This window comes from Schistocerca serialis, chromosome 2 (genome assembly GCF_023864345.2).
Source record: "Schistocerca serialis cubense isolate TAMUIC-IGC-003099 chromosome 2, iqSchSeri2.2, whole genome shotgun sequence".
Taxonomy (NCBI): domain Eukaryota; kingdom Metazoa; phylum Arthropoda; class Insecta; order Orthoptera; family Acrididae; genus Schistocerca; species Schistocerca serialis.
Window position 1 is genome coordinate 706,168,369 of NC_064639.1, and position 17,304 is coordinate 706,185,672.

General features: G+C 39.2%; 1 protein-coding gene across 3 annotated transcripts in view; it reads right to left on the bottom strand.

Annotated features, from left to right (window-relative positions):
* LOC126457860 (phosphoribosyl pyrophosphate synthase-associated protein 2) overlaps positions 1-17,304 on the bottom strand; it is a 135,064-nt gene that overhangs the window by 113,481 nt on the left and 4,279 nt on the right. For all 3 annotated transcript variants that reach the window (XR_007585538.1, XR_007585537.1, XM_050094506.1), the window contains exons 3-4: positions 7,146-7,265; positions 6,846-6,955 (exon numbers count right to left, since the gene is read on the bottom strand). Coding sequence is in view for 1 of the 3 variants with exons in the window: in XM_050094506.1 (XP_049950463.1) it covers positions 6,846-6,955; positions 7,146-7,265 (230 nt within the window). In the remaining 2 variants the exon portion in view is untranslated. The remainder of the gene's footprint in view (positions 1-6,845; positions 6,956-7,145; positions 7,266-17,304) is intronic.

The window sequence follows — 17,304 nt, forward strand, 5'->3', positions numbered from 1 at the left end:
ACTTTCCCTTCTTTGCTTGGGACTGGTTTATCATCTGAGCTCCTAATATTTGTACAGCTGCTTCTCTTTTCCCCAAAGGCCTCTTTCATTTTCCTGTAGGTGGTACCTATCTTTCCCCTAGTGATATATCCTAAATCCTTACATTTGTCCTCTAGCCATTCCTGCTTAGCAATTTTGCACTTGCTTTCAATCTCATTTTTTAAACATTTGAACTGCCTTTTGCCTGCCTCATTTGCTGCATTTTTAAATTTTCTGCTTTCTTCAAATAAATTCAATATATTTTGTGTTATCCACGGATTCCTACTAGGCCTTGTCTTTTTATCTACTTGATCCTCTGCTGCCTTCACTATTTCATCTCTGAACTAGCCATTCTTCTACTAATGTATTCCTTTCCCTGTTTTTGTCAATTGTTCCCTAATGCTCTTTCTGAAGCTCTCTTCAACCTCTGCTTCCCTCAGTTTATCCAGGTTCCATCTCCTTAAATTCCTACCTTTTTGCAGTTTCTTCAGTTTTAATCTACAGTTCATAATCAATAAATTGTGGTCAGAGTCCACACCTGCCCCTGGAAATCTTTTACAATTGAAAGACTGGTTCCTAAATCTCTTGTCTTACCATTATATAATCAATCTGAAACCTTCTGATGTCTCCAGGTCTCTTTGACATATACAGCCCTCTTTCACAATTCTTAAACCAAGTGTTAGCCATGATTAAGTTACGCTCTGTGTAAAATTCTACCAGTCGGCTTCTTCTTTCATTCTTTTACCCCATCCATATTCACCTATGATTTTTCCTTCTCTTCCTTTTCCTACTATCAAATTCCAGTCCCTCATCATGATTAAATTTTCATCTCCATTAACTATCTGAATAATTTCTTTCATCTCATAATACATTTACTCATTCCCATCATCTGCGGAGCTAGATGGGACGTAAAAATTTACTACCATGGTCAGCGTGGGCTTCGTGTCTACCTTGGCTACAATAATGCGTTCACCATGGTGTTCATAGTAGCTTACCTGCATTCCTATTTTCTCATTCATTATTAAACCTACTATTGCATTACCCCATTTGTTTTTGTATTTGTATCCCTGTATTAACCTGACCAAAAGTCCTGTTCCTCCTGCCACCGAACTTCACTAATTACCACTTTATCTAACTTCAATCTATCCATTTCCCTTCCTGAATTTTCTAACCAACCTCCCCAATTACAGGATCTAACATTCCACACTCTGATCCATAGAATACCAGTTTTGTTACTCCTAATGACAACACCCTCCTGAGTAGTCCCCACCCGAAGATTCGAATGAGGTATTTTTTTATCTCTGGAATATTTTACCCATGAGGATGCCGCCATCATTTAACCACACAGTAGAGCAGCATGTCCTCAGGAAAAATTAACAGTTGTAGTTTCCCGTTGCTATCAGCCATCTGTAGTACCAGCACAAGGCCGTTTTGGTTGATGTTACAAGGCCAGATCAGTCACTCATCCAGACTGTAGCCCCTGCAACTACTGAAAAGGCTGCTACCCCTCTTCAGGAACCACACGTTTGTATGGTCTCTCAACAGATACCCCTCCATTGTGGTTGTACCAACAGTACGGCTATCTGTATCACTGAGACATGCAACCACCCCACTGACGGCAAGGTCCATGGTTCATGGGGGGTGGGGCAGGGGTCCTGCTATTACTACAGAATCAAACTGGCTAAATGGCAGCTGCAGCACACGTAGTATAAATAGCCTTCAGGTCTTACACCACTGTCACACTGTGTAAATTTTGATGAAGTTCACAGCGGTCTTCCTCGTATTTTTTGGAATGGACTCAAGTTATAGAGAACTAGTAGTACGTCTTTTTATTGTTTAATGCTACTGACAAGGTAGTTTAATTTCAGTTTAAGATCCAGTATACTTTGAGTTAGCATAGTTTGCAGCTAATCTGGAACATCAGTGTACACATGAAAATTTTGTATAAATGTGTAGGTATGGTCCATGGTGATGGTTCTTTTTTAAGTGAGAAAACCAGCATCTCCATCACCATAGGGGTCATGCTCAATAGCTATGCAACAGCTGCAATAGATGAGTTTCTTTACCACAGGTTCTCTAAACTGATAGGGGTTCCTTCATTCAGGATCGCAAGCTAATGACACATTTCTGTAAGTGTCAGAGGCTAAAGCTAGAAGATGTCTCATTTAGGATCCTAAGATTATGTTTGCTTCAAGTTACTTTAACTTCTTACAAGTTTAATTAGTTTGCTGTAGAATGTCATGAGGAAAGCTATACTGCCAGCCAGATAGTGTCACTGTTGGGTTTATTTGGGAAGAAATTTCGATAAGACATAGCCCAACAAATTATACTTTTCAAACATCATTATCTCACATTATTAGAGCCACAAAAAAGAGAAAACTATTCTTTTTCATGGATTCTTTATTCAATTTCATATTTTATAAAAATACTTTTGTTGGTTGATTTGGAGGAAGTAACAAAACTGCGAGGTCATCAGTCCCATCAGATGAGGGAAAGATATGGAAGGAAATCGGCCCTGTCCTCTCAAGGGAACCAACCCGGCATTTGCCTGAAGTGATTTAGGGAAATCACCAAAAAATCTAAATCGGGATGGCCAGACACTGGTTTGAACCATTGTCCTCCCGAATGCTAATCCAGTGTGTTAACCACTGCGCCACCTCGCTTGATAAGACTTTTGTAGAGCCTAATGCTGTAGAGATGTCTACAAAAACTAAGGAGACTATTTACCTGCTATTTTTCTTACTCTAGCTCATTTCCTACTTATCAGGACTTTTGACATTATCTTCCATAGAGAGCACTAAACAACTGTAGGACATAAAAAAATGTAAGATTTGATTAACATTCCAGAAGAATATGGGCCCATTTTCAATGCACTTCCAGTTTGTTCTTTTCTAGAGCCTTCTGTTCTCCCATTACAAAACCAAATATAGTTTTTTAATGGTTAGAACAAGGTCTTTCTGGTGAAAATGGTTTAAAAGTTTGCAGAAGGCACATTTTTGTAAAAGTGAGCCAAAAATAGCATCAGGCAGGGGCATTTGGCCACCCTATATGACTAATATTTCCAAATCCAAATTAACATGACCATCCTGTGAAGAAAAAGATGGGCTATACTTTTAAATAAACCTTCCTGTTGCTCAACATTCTCTCTATGTGGTGAACAGCAATCTATTCCAATTCATACTGATGTGAGAAAACATCTGTTCATGGTGGATACAAACAGTTTCAATGGAAATAAGTTTAGTGTTCAACCCTGTCATTACTGACTGCACCATAACAGTGCACTCATGCTTGTGGGGTTGGGACTCTCCACATGGCAGTGCGTGCCAAGTTGGACACGATGCAGCACTGAGCACAGCAGCACTTTCTGCACTGTCTCTTGCTTGTCGCAGGCTCTTCTATATTTATTCTCAACAATAAGTTCTTAAAATAAATTTTACTTTGAATATTCTTTATTATTAAAGTAGATAAAACTAGATAACATTATAAAGCAGTAAATTTCCGCAAGTTTATTTGTGTGATATTTAAAAACAAGGCCAACACACAGATCCACATCGATTTGTTTACAGCAGTAATGTGATGATATTCATTTTTTGTTCCTACTGCGTGACAAACTTCCGTACAGGCTGTGTTGTTTTACTGATGATACAACAGAGCTCAAAAAGTGCCTTTCTCAAAGCCACAATCGATTTTCCTCATCCGGCTGACAACTTCCAGATGCTATCCTTTCTTGATGGTGTGTCAAAAAAATCTGACAAATGGTTCGCAGGAGAGCTTCTGTAAAGTTTGGAAGGTAGGAGACGAGATACTGGCAGAAGTAAAGCTGTGAGTACCGGGCGTGAGTCGTGCTTCGGTAGCTCAGATGGTAGAGCACATGCCCGTGAAAGGCAAAGGTCCCGAGTTTGAGTCTCGGTCGGGCACACAGTTTTAATCTGCCAGGAAGTTTCATATCAGCGCACACTCCGCTGCAGAGTGAAAATCTCATTCTGGAAATGAGGCCGAGATGAAATTTGTTGACTGAAATCATCTTCCCAATATGAACCTTGTCAATAATGTGGGAATTTAGCACACATATCTAAGGAGTGAAAAAAAGTGTTTTTTGTACCATTTCAGTGCTTTGCATACACATTTTGTTGTGCTGTAGTATTTATCCACGGCACCCGTAGAATCATTGTAATCAAATACACATTTTCGCTGAAATTTTTTAGTATTTTACTTTTGAATACATTATGGGAGTAGCAGTGATCAATGAGTTACAAATATTTACTATTAAAAACAGTCTTGATCACGATTTATTTATTAAGGTGACTGGTTTAGATCACTACTGTGGTCATCTCCAGACCATTGAGTAGGAACCTCTTTCTGCTGGAGAATCACTAGTAGTTCACCTTAATAAATAAATCATGATCAAGAGTGTTTTTAATAGTAAAAATTTTTTGTATTTTGTTTGGCTGTCCATTTTCACATATGATTTTACTGCAGCTCTATGGTGTGTCATCAATACAAATATGTCTCTTTTGTCACATCATTCTGAAGCCGTCGTAGTGTCGCCCTAAATGCCATCTCACCTCTCTGCAGTTCAGCTCCAAGTTTTGGTGTACCTATCCTGTCCAGGCAAACTTTTAACTACTGCATCTGTCCCTCTCGTGCAAGTAGGGGAAAGAGAGATGGACTTTTGTACCAATTGTCCACATATAGTGTGTGTTTTATAGCATGCATTTATACAAATACTTGGATGTACCAATTTAAGGGGACATGAAATGGAATGGTCACACAGGTTCAGTCATAGGTAATACCAGTGGCAGGATTGGATTATTTTATAAGATAATGGAAAATGTAATCATATTACAAAGGAGATCACTAAGAAAACAATTGTGTGACCCATTCTCATAATTTTTTGTCTCAAAGAAAAAGTCGTAGAAATGCTGACCGATCTTTGAAGACAGACATCAATCATCTAATAAAAGCTTGGTTACAAAGCTTCATGAACCAGTATTAAGGGAGGAATTTAGGAGAATACTACAGCCCCTACATATCACTCCTGTAGGAACCCTGAAGACAAGGTTAGAATAATTACAGCATGTTGTTGTTGTGGTCTTCAGTCCAGAGACTGGCTTGATGCAGCTCTCCATGCTACCCTATCCTGTGCAAGCTTCTTCATCTCCCAGTACTTACTGCAACCTACATCCTTCTGAATCTGCTTAGTGTATTCAACTCTTGGTCACCCTCTACGATTTTTACCCTCCACGCTGCCCTCCAATGCTAAATTTGTGATCCCTTGATGCCTCAGAACATGTCCTACCAACTGGTCCCTTCTTCTTGTCAAGTTGTGCCACAAACTCCTCTTCTCCCAATTCTATTCAATACCTCCTCATTAGTTATGTGATCTACCCATCTAATCTTCAGCATTCTTCTGTAGCGCCACATTTCGAAAGTTTCTATTCTCTTCTTGTCCAAACTATTTATCTTCCATGTTTCACTTCCATACATGGCTACACTCCATACAAATACTTTCAGAAACGACTTCCTGACACTTAAATCTATACTCGATGTTAACAAATTTCTCTTCTTCAGAAACGCTTTCCTTGCCATTGCCAGTCTACATTTCATATCTTCTTAAGTCATTCTTCCCACATTCCAAATGTGAATGGAACATGAAGAAACCCTAAATGTGGTAAAATGGTAAGTACCCACTGCCATGCACTTCATAATAGTTTGCTAAGCATGGTGGCAGACAAAGATCATGGAAGGTTAGGAAAAAAACTGGTAGTGTTCTTTTTCAGGAAGAGAGGCAGGCACTTGCCTTGGATGGTTTAAGGAAATTATGGAAAACCTAAGTCTCACTACCTGGACAGGGAGTTGAATTTGATTACTCCCATATGCATCATCAGACAACACTGAACACATGCAACACAAAATGCTGGCACAAAACAACAAACTGTCTGAGTTTGCAATCTAATCTACTGCGAGATCACAAGAGCATTATTAATGCTGTCACATTCATAGGTATTTGGTTCAGCAGACATTCTGTTCCTAATTTATTGTAAAGTACGTGACTGACAAGCAGACGACAAGATGAAGAGAGACAGCTGGAGACGTAACTAACGTGTGCCCAAGACGAATCTGTGTTGTAAACCATCATCACAGGGACCAAGACTTGTTGCTAACATACGATTATGTGGTGGCACTCTACCTGCATGTTAGCTGGTTCAAATCCTGGTGGTGGAAAAAATTTTCACTGCCAGTATTTGGACAACAAGAGGAGGAGACGCGGTGGTGTAAAGTTCCAGATCACCAGACTCTGCGCCAATGACCTCACAAAACTCCAAACCTCACCATAGTGTCTCATGAAGTGAGGGCATGTGTGACACACACACACACACACACACACACACACACACACACACACAGTATTACAAAAATTGTAATGGAGCATGTAACAAATAAACAGTAGGTACTTTCACTGACAGAATCCAGCAGGTTTACAGCCACTGATAAAAGTAAACTGAAGCCAACATTACTTTCACGCAATAAAAGTATTTTGTTCAGGTCTTTATTTCTCTTAAAGATCCATCAATTGAGCTTTTTACACACAGTTATTATTTCAATCTGAGGGTGAAACTGTAGCGTACACTACGGGGTCACTACGACCCACAAATTATATTAGGGAGTACAAACAGCAGAAAACTTTTAAAAAATAAAATGAAAAACTAGATAAAGAGAAATGAATGAAAATATTTTTTATAAATTGGAACTGTGAATTACTTTTTACATCATTTACTAATATAATTTGTAATAGCAAAATATAAATGCTGGAGAAAACTACTTACACTGCTTGCTGTATGGAAGGTAAGGAATAACACCAACAATGCTCTTTGCAGAGGATGTTTTGCAGGCATATGCCATGATCAACAATTCCATTATGTTATTGTTCACATCCCTGCAAACAGGGAGATACATTTTACAAAAGCAAAACTACACATCTTAATATGCTGAAACAATAGAGGCTAAGAATGTGTTACAACTACAGCAATGTTTACACACCAAAAACAACAAGAATTAGATATTTATTACAAAGCATCAGTTTCACTACAAACCAAAAAGAAAATTTAAAGCCAAATAATAGTTACTTGGTTCCTGTCTGCAGAATGTAGATGTCTTTGCCTCGAACAGAGTCTCCAATCTCCACCATGGTCTCTCGATTAGTTTTGTGGTACACTGCACATCCTGCAGGTTTAACCCCTAGGCGGCTGAAATGGAGGGAGTATACGCATTGAGTACTTCCTGAATGCATAAAAAATATTTAAAAAATAAGGTTAAAGCATTTATTACATTTATTCACTTTTGGTTTTATGTGCTATATGATTTCAAATATCCTTCACCATTAGTGCTAATACAATACTAATTTATATCACTCTTCTCTTTTACAGTGTATGATGAGTGCAGCTGAAATAATTACACATCACAGTATGAAAATCTTCCTAATGAGCAGTGTGGACAACCGACTTCAACAGCTGGTGGTTACATCAGTCAGTCTGCTTCTTTCATTTGCAGTTGCTTACGGTCCTTCAAATCCACCCTCTTGCTAATGTGAAGATAAAGGGGTCCTTGTACATTTCACAATACTTCATCAACAAACCACGTTGACTAATATGGCAACAAGACAATCAGCAGAAAAGCATCATTTTCTCATGTGTTTGCAACAAAGGAGAAAGATGGTGGAGATGCTCCAGACAACTTACTCTGTTAGGAACACAAGACAAAAATGGAAGTGGAGCAAATGAAATAAATAAATAAAATAAATGTGAAAAGATTGTGCGGCCACACGTCACTGTCAACAGTACCTATATGACCATTATAAGACGACTCAAACATACTTTGCCCACTTGCTTTCATCCTGTTCACACCTCTGCATCTAAATCAGACTCTGAAAGCCATCTTAGGTGCTTGGCAGAGGGTACTTCTGGTATGATTAACTGAACCCCCTATCCCGTCCCATTCGTGAATGGTGCATGGGAAGAATGATTGTTGGTAAGTCAATGAATTGGCTCTTAATTTCTCAAATTTTCTCGTCGTGGTCATTACGCTACGTGTATGTGGGTGTAAGTAATAATATGTTGTCTGATTCGCCCCCAGAAAGTGCTCTCTAAATTTCAATAGTAACCTCTCCAGGCACACGGGTCAGTACTATTCTTGCACTGACTAAATGATACTGTGACAAAATGTGCTGCTCTTTGTTGGATCTTTTCCATCTCTTCTATCAGTCCTAGCTAATAATGGTCCCAGATTGATGAACAATACTCAAGAATCAGTCAGACAAGCGCTTCATAAGCCATTTCTTCCATGGATGAGTTACATTTCCTTAATATCCTTCCTGTGAATCTCTATCTGCCTTTCCTACTATTTCTTTTATGTGGTCATTCCACTTACAGTCACACTGCATAGTTATTCCTAGATACTTTAGGTTAGATACCATTTCCAGCAGGTTCTCATCAATCATGTAGTTGTACAATAGTGGCTTTCTTTTCCTATGTATGCGCAATATGTTACATTTACTTATGTTCACAATCAACTGCCAGAGCTAGCACCACTCACCAGTCCTCAGCAGGTTATTCTGCAAACTGATACCACCTTCTTGTATCACTGGTTTGTTATAGACAACGGCATCATCCGCAAACGGTCTTACAGGGCATCCAATGTTTCTACTAAATCATTTACATACATTGTAAACAATATTGTTCCTACAACACTTCCCTGAGGTACTTCTGAAATTACCTTTACAGCTACCAGACCAACATATGATGTGATTGGTTCCATCAACACACACAGGTTTATAAGACATTGGTAATCTGCTCATTCTACACATCCCCTACTGGTCTGAGGTTATAAGGCCATTTTATATAACTACAGGCAGCTCGTAGGTCTAAAAACTGGATACATTAGGCACTGGCAAAAAGCTTAGCATATAGCTCCTACTGCCAGAGCCAAGTTATTGATACCAGAGTGCTTTTTCTCAAGTCTTCTGTGAAAGTCCTTCTTAATATTTCTCGGTACAGAAACTCAAATATTATACCTCTCCATATACACAAAAATATTTTCGTTTCTGTTAGGAAAAATATCTTCCTGTGTGAACTATTCACCTTGGTGGTGTTTGGCTATCTGTATTTTTCTCTGCTTGGAAGGAAAGTCGAAGTAGTTGTGACAGGAAAAATTGTTAGAAAGATGGAAAATGATTTCAACAGACTGTCTACAAGATGCTACAGCACAGTACTTAGTATCATGTTACTTCCCAAGTAAAAAGCTACGCAAGAGAGTATTGCCTATATGCAGGATACAAACTCTAGGGGGTTGATTGATGAGAGAATACGAAACAAAAAAGGTCTAATGAACTCATGCCGGGAAATGCATGGTTTCCACGTCAGAGATCATTTATTCAACCACACATTGTTGCAGAGACTGTGGTCTAATATGTGCTGTACCGTGCAGCCACACTTACAGTATGTGCTGAAATTGGTTTCCATGCGCCTCAACGCATGTGTGTATGCCCCGTGGCATGTTCTGTCTGACATGCTCACATCGGCTAGGCTGCATCCAAACAGTGTCAAAGGCAGCATGAATATGCTGCTCCAGTGTCTCCATATCTGGAATGGGCTCTGCATACACTATACTTTTGAGATGGTCCCATAACCAGAAATCACATTAATTGTGATATAGTGAATGAGCAGGCCATGCAACTGGACCCCCTCATCCAATCCACTGATCAGGGAAGGCATGATTGAGATGCATCCATTTAATGGCAAAGTGGCCTGGAGCACCATCATGTATCAGCCACATAACCCTTAATGGCGATTCTTCCAGAGGGGAAGGCAAAGTCACCCACAAGAAATATCAATAGTTCCAGCCTGTTAGAAGCGTGGTAGGAAAACTAGTTCTGAAGCACAGCCGCCAATTATCCTGGTCCACACATTCTAGCTGCACCGATGCTGACGATTCGCCGTCACCATACCGTGAGGCTTCTGCATACTATTCCAAAGATGACTCTCATGAAAGTTGAAGACACCACTCCATGTAAAGGTGGCCTCTTTTGTGAATAGGATGGATGACAAATCCAGAATTGTGGTTGCCTGGTAAGGAAGCCAATGACAAAACTGCTCCTGATGTGGAAAATCTGTTGCTTGTAAGCCCTGCACACCCTGTAAGTGATAAGAGTAGAAACAATTGTCACGGACAATGTTCCACCCAGTTGTCTGGCTTACCCTAGACAGGGTAAGGAGGGTCAACTGCCTGGTACTGACATGATGGTGGCCTTCCATTGGAATTCTGTGTCCAGACCACTTCTCTTACTGACTCACCTTGTAAGTGAACGTGATACAGCATTGTACACAATGATTCCATATTTGAATCGAGAGCTTGCTGACATGGTGTTTACTTATGGAAAGGCAAATAGCAACAATAATCAGATTTTTCTAAGGCAAATGGCAACAATAATCAGATTTTTCTACAAGTCTGGAGTCCAAACATTTTGGGTTCACCTTCACGATTTCCTGTTTCCTGAAATGACCCTGTCTCAGACAAATATTGAAACACTGTTACAAACATTGAATGCTGTGGTTATCGTCGGTGGTGATAGGTCTCCTGATACAATCTTGCTGCTTGCCGCCTGTTGTTATCTGCCTTTCCATAAGTAAACACCATGTCAGCAAGCTCTCGATTCAAATATGGAACCATTGTGTACAACGTTGTATCATGTTCACTAAAAGGTGAGTCAGTAAGAGAAGTGGATTGGACACAAAATTCTAATGACTACGGCAGGAGAGCGCACTAGTACATGACATATGAGGAACAGTACCACCCTCTATGAGGAAACCATGCATACTGCAACAGTGGCTGCATAGTACAGCACATATTAGGCCGCAGTCTCTGTACCAAAGTATGATTGAATAAATGGTCTCTAGCATCGAAACTATGCATTTCCAGACGTAAGTTCATTACACATTTTTTGTTCTGTATCATTTCATCAATCAATCCCTAGAGTTTGTACATGGTGGAAAAATCACCCTGTATATACAGAAGACAGTTGTACTTCATGGTGGTGGTCATAGGAAGAGTGCACTGTTTAATCACTGTCCATGTTAGCAAGCTTTTAGAAAACTCTCCACCGAGCTTCCTTTTAGGTTTTTTAAATGGTCACCCATTCTGAATTGAATTAATTTATAGAGTTTAAACTCTCTCACAATACTCCTTTTATGACAAGCAAGTCAATTTACTGTGAGGTAAGAGGCTCAGAAACCTAGTCAAATTTTTAAAAGTGAAATCCTAAAAATTGTCAGATCATAAATGTAATGTGTATGCAAAATGAATCTTTCAATTTTTAGTGGCGCATACTTGGTTTGAACTTTCTTGACCACTCGGAACATAGTGCCATACTTGGACACCGAAGTCCTTGCTTTTCACAGGAAACACTCTCAACAATTGAGTTTCCTAGGCATACGTATCATCAACTCCCCCCCCCCCCCCCCCCCACCCCCACCCCACCGGATTAAATTCTTCCAGTATTTTTCCAACTTTATGGGACTATGAAGGCTGTAGGGAGCCATACTTTGATAACTCACTTAGAAAGAGCATTACCTGTAAAGGTCATGGATATGTTTTTGAGTCCTGAACATCCATACAATTTTTACTGTTTCAAAGCAGCACACACATCACTGCAGAGTCAAAGATTCATTCTGGAAACATATACTATGCTGTGACTAAGCCATTCTATGCAATATCATTTCTCTAGGAGCACTAGACCAGAAGTTGAAGAGAAGTAGTAGTAGTAGAACTGGCACTGTGAGGTTAAGCTGAGAGTCTTGTCTCGACAGCTCAGTCCACGAGAGTATTGCTCAGAAGAAGCACGGGCCTGGGTGCAAGACCTGTCCAACACAATAATATTATGCCTTTAAACAAAGATAAAAAATAAAGCACATAGAAAATTGTCTTGTATGCTACATTTTGTTTAAAATGTTCCAAGAAGATATCTTTCACTTCATTTTGTAAGTACTGCTGCATTGTGTACTTTAAAATAATCAGTGTTGAGCGAGGCAAACACTTTTGGAAATCAAAAAATACTACATCACCTGACTGCATTGATATGTAACTTTCATGATGTCCCATCAGAAAAGTGTTTGTTGTGTTAGTTTGGTTTCATACATCTACCTCTTGCAAACCATTGTGAGTGCATGGCAGAGGGTATGTCTCATTGTACCAGTTATTAGGGTTTCTTCCCGTTCCATTCACTTATGGACCACAGGTAGAATAATTGTTTGAATGCCCCTGTGTGTGCAGTATTCTTATCTTCATGAACCTTATGTCAGAGATTTGTAGGGGGTGGTTGTATACTCGTAGAGTAATCATTTAAAGCCGGTTCTGGAACTTTGTTAATTGACTTTCTCAGGATATTTTACGTCTATCTTCAAGAGCAGCTTAACGGCATGGACCGTGTCTTGAAAGGAGGATATAATGAACATAAACAAAAGCAAAATGAGGATAATGCAATGTAGTCGGATTAAACCAGGCGATGCTGAGATATTAGATTACAAAATGGGACACAAAGTAGTAAATGAGTTTTGCTATTTGGAGAGTAAAATAACTGATGATGTTCGAAGTAGAGAGAATATAAAATTTAGATCGGCTATGAAAAGGAATCTGTTAATATTGAGTATAGATTTAAGTGTCAGGAAGTCTTTTCTGAAAGTATTTGTATGGAGTGCAGCCATGTATGGAAGTGAAACATGGACAATAAACAGTTTAGACAAGAAGCAGCTGAAGATTACATGGGTAGATCACGTAACTAATGAGGAGGTACTGAATAGAATTGGGGAGCTGAATAGAATTGGGGAGAAGAGGAATTTGTGGCACAACTCGATTAGAAGAAGGGATCGGTTGGTAGGACACATTCTGAGGCCTCAAGGGATCACTCATTTAGTACTGGAGGGAAGTGTAGAGGGTAAAAATCTTAAGAGGGAGACTAAGAGATGAATACAATATGCAATTCGGAAGGATGTAGCTTATGTAGTTACTCGGAGATGAAGAGGCTTGCATGAGACAGAGTAGTATGGAGAACTGCATCAAACCAGCCTCTGGACAGAAGACCACAATAACAACACCTTCAAGAGTCTTCCAGTTCAGTTCCTTCAGCACCTCTGTGATACTCTCCCACAGATTAAACAAACCTGTGATTATTCATGCTGCCCTTCTCTGTATACGTTCAGTATCCGCTGTTAGTCCTATCTGGTGTGGGTCACATACACTTGAGCAATATTCTAGAACTGGTCGCACGATTGATTTGTAAGCAATCTCCTTTTTAGATTGATTGCACTTCCCCAGTATTCTACCAATAAACCGATGTCTACCACCTGCTTTACCCACAAGTGAGCCTATGTGATAACTACATTTCATATCCTTGCACAGTGTTGCATCCAGGTATTTATATGAGTTAGCCGATTCCAACAAGACTCATTGATATTATAGTCACAGGATACCATGTTTTATCACTTTATTAAGTGCAAAATTTTACATTTCTGAACATTTAAAGCAAGTTGCCAATCTCTAGACCAATTTGAAATCTTATCAATATCTGACTGAATATCCAAGCAACTTCATCAAAGGAAACTGCATCATCTGCAAAAAAAGTCTGAGGTTACAATTAATATTGTCTACAAGGTCATTAATATACAGCACAAACAGCAAGGGTACAACACAGTTCCCTGGGGCACACCCAAAGTTACTTCTACATTTGATGATGACTCTCCATTCAAGATAACATGTTCCATCCTCCCTATGAAAAGGTCCTCAATCCAGTCATAACTTTCACTTGGTACCCTAAGTGACAATAAGCATAAGTGTGGTACTGAGTCAAATGCTTTTCGGAAATTGAGAAATACAACATCCACCCTGACTGCCTTGATCGGAAGCTTTCAGTATGTCATGTAAGAAAAGTGCAAGTTGGGTTTCACATGACTGATGTTTTCGAAATGCATACTGGCTGGCATTGACGATGTCATTCTGTCCAGGATAACTTCATTATGTTTGAGGTCAGAATATGTTCTCAGATTCTACAACAAATCAATGCCAAAGATTTTGGATGATAATTCTGTGGATCACTTCTACTACCCCTGTTGTAAATGAGTGTGACTATGCCATTTTCCAAGAACTGGGTACGGTTTTTTTTTTTTTTTTTTTTTTTTTTCCATGGGATCTATGATAGATTATGGTTAGAAGAGGGGCTAACTCCGGTGCAAATTCAGTATAGACTCTGATAGGGATTCCATTGGGTCTGCATTTTTGTTCAGTTTTAACGATTTCAGCTGTACTTCGACACCACTGACACAAATACTTATTTCATTCATCTTTTCTGTGGCACAAAAAATTAAATTGGACAAATGTTTTCTGAATCCATGCTTGTTGGCATTCTGTTTAAGATGCCTCATTACATTTGAGTTCAGAATACGATCTACGATTCTACAACAAGTGGATGTCAATAACATTGGATGGCAGTTTTGCTACCCTTCTGCTACCCTTCTTCTAGATGGATTAGGTTAGATTCAGTTTACATTCGACAGACCCAAAAATGAGATGGGTCTCATGGATGTGGAACATGTCGGTGTAATCTGTGCTTTCTTCCAACTACTGCTTATGGCCTTTTTGTCTGAGGTGCCTATGGTAGATTATAGTTGACATAAGCTCCCCATCTCTAGGCCTATGCTTGTTTTACACATATTATGCAACAGTCTTTCTTCTTTAGAACTTTCTATTAAGTGATTGAACACCATGAACTGTCTGCCCCAGTATGAACTGTTCCACTTGATTCATATCTATCAAATACATGACGGACTATACTGCTAAACCTAAGCCACAGTTCCTCTGCATGCTTCTCTCCAGAGGTAAATATTTCTATTTTCTTACTGAGATATGACACTACTGCCTCTGTATATAGTTTGATAAAAATATAAATCCTATCACATCCAATATATTTCCATAATGAGTGGGCTAACAAACCATATGGTCTATATAGTTCTCACAGAATGCACATTTAGTAATATTTCGCAGGACGTCTTGTCATGTCCACTACTTATAAAACTGTAATCTTCCCAACCAATAGTCCAATGAAGACAGTGTGATTGGGAAACTTACATGATAGTGAACTTTGGTTTTCTCTAAAGTTTTTGGCTACATCAGGAAATGAGTCTGGAAGTTGACAGAACGGTCCAACTATAAGTTTATACCCAGCCTTGATACTGAGTCGTGCCCAAACAAACTCACATGCAGTTTCTATTTCTATCTTTATGAATCAGAGTTTTTTGTCTACTGTGATGAATACACCCCTTGCATTTACCATTCACCTATCATTTCAATATATGCATGAATTTCTCCAGATATCTCACAATTGTGGATTTGAATCAGTTTCTGTGCCCAATGCAATGCGATCTGCACTGTTTTAAAGAGCACTTCAAACTCTGGCACTTTGTTGCGAACTCTTCAGCAGCTAATCACTAGGATTATAATACTCTAATCTTTAGGGGCATTTCTTTGGATCTTATACCGAAAAGTCTGATTACAAAAATATGTAAAAAAAAAAAAGTTTTATAAGTATCCAAAAATTCACATTTACATTTGTTGGCTCCCAAGCCACAATCAAACTGTCACTTTCCAACCTGTACTAGATCTAAATCAGGATGGCCAGACACTGGTTTGAACCACTGTCCTCCCAAATGCGAGTACAGTGTTCTAATCACAGCACCAACTCACTCTGTGATTGAGAAGTTCTGATAGGTACATGGCAAGTAGCAGTGTTATAAAGCCGTGTGACAAGCAGTAATGTACTAAAAATAAGACAATCTTTACAGTGTAGGAAATTATTTTCTTTGAAACATTCCATTGTAATCGAGTATATGTTTAGCTACTAATAGCAGGTACACAGCAGTTACATAGTAAAATTGAGGAGGCAGTGTCCATTTACAAAGCAGTGGCTTTCTAACTAATATACTTGATTAATGCCGTAAGCTTGAATAGCATTCAACATGTTTATCATTAATGCACCATACAGATTAAGTTTCTATGAAGTCCTTTCTTATGTTAATGAATACTTCAACTTGTTTCACATCTCAACAGTTCCTTCTCCTTGATAGGATCTATAAAACAAGATGGATGGATGGATGAATGAATGAATAACCATGGGCTGCAATACAACTTACACTCCAAAGAATAATACAGAATAAATACAGAAATAAATAATGTAATTTATACTTTTCTCATTTTGTGCAAGTAGGACAGCACATGCCACATCATCACTATGTCAAGGGCCAAATCAATGTTTTACATAACTGTTCATGCTGTGATTTTCATCTACATCTACATCCATACTCTGCAAGCCACCTTACGGTGTATGGCAGAGGGTACCTTGAGTACCCCTATCCGGTTCTCTCTTCTATTCCAGTCTCTTATTGTTCGTGGAAAGAAGGGCTGTCAGTATGCCTCTGCGTGGGCTCTAATCTCTCTGATTTTATCCTCATGGTCTCTTCGTGAGATATACGTAGGAGGGAGCAATATACTGCTTGACTCCTCGGTGAAGGTATGTTCTCGAAACTTCAACAAAAGCCTGTACCGAGCTACTGAACATCTCTCCGGCAGAGGCTTCCACTGGAGTTTATCTATCATCTCCGTAACGCTTTCGCGATTACTAAATGATCCTGTAACGAAGCGTGCTGCTCTCCATTGGATCTTCTCTATCTCTTCTATCAACCCTATCTGGTACGGATCCCACACTGCTGATCAGTATTCAAGCAGTTGGCGAACAAGCTTACTGTAACCTACTTCCTTTGTTTTTGGATTGCATTTCCTTAGGATTCTTCCAATGAATCTCAGTCTGGCATCTGATTTACCGATGATCAACTTTATATGATTGTTCCATTTTAAATCACTCCTAATGTGTACTCCCAGATAATTTATGGAATTACCTGCTTCCAGTTGCTGACCTGCTATATTGTAGCTAAATGATAAGGGATCTTTCTTTCTGTGTATTCGCAGCACATTACACTTGTCTACACTGAGATTGAATTGCCATTCCCTGCACCATGCGTCAATTCGCTGCAGATCCTCCTGCATTTCAGTACAGTTTTCTATTGTTACAACCTCTCGATATACCACAGCATCATCCGCAAAAAGCCTCAGTGAACTTCCGATGTCATCCACAAGGTCACTGATGTATATCGTGAATAGCAACGGTCCTATGACACTCCCCTGCGGCAC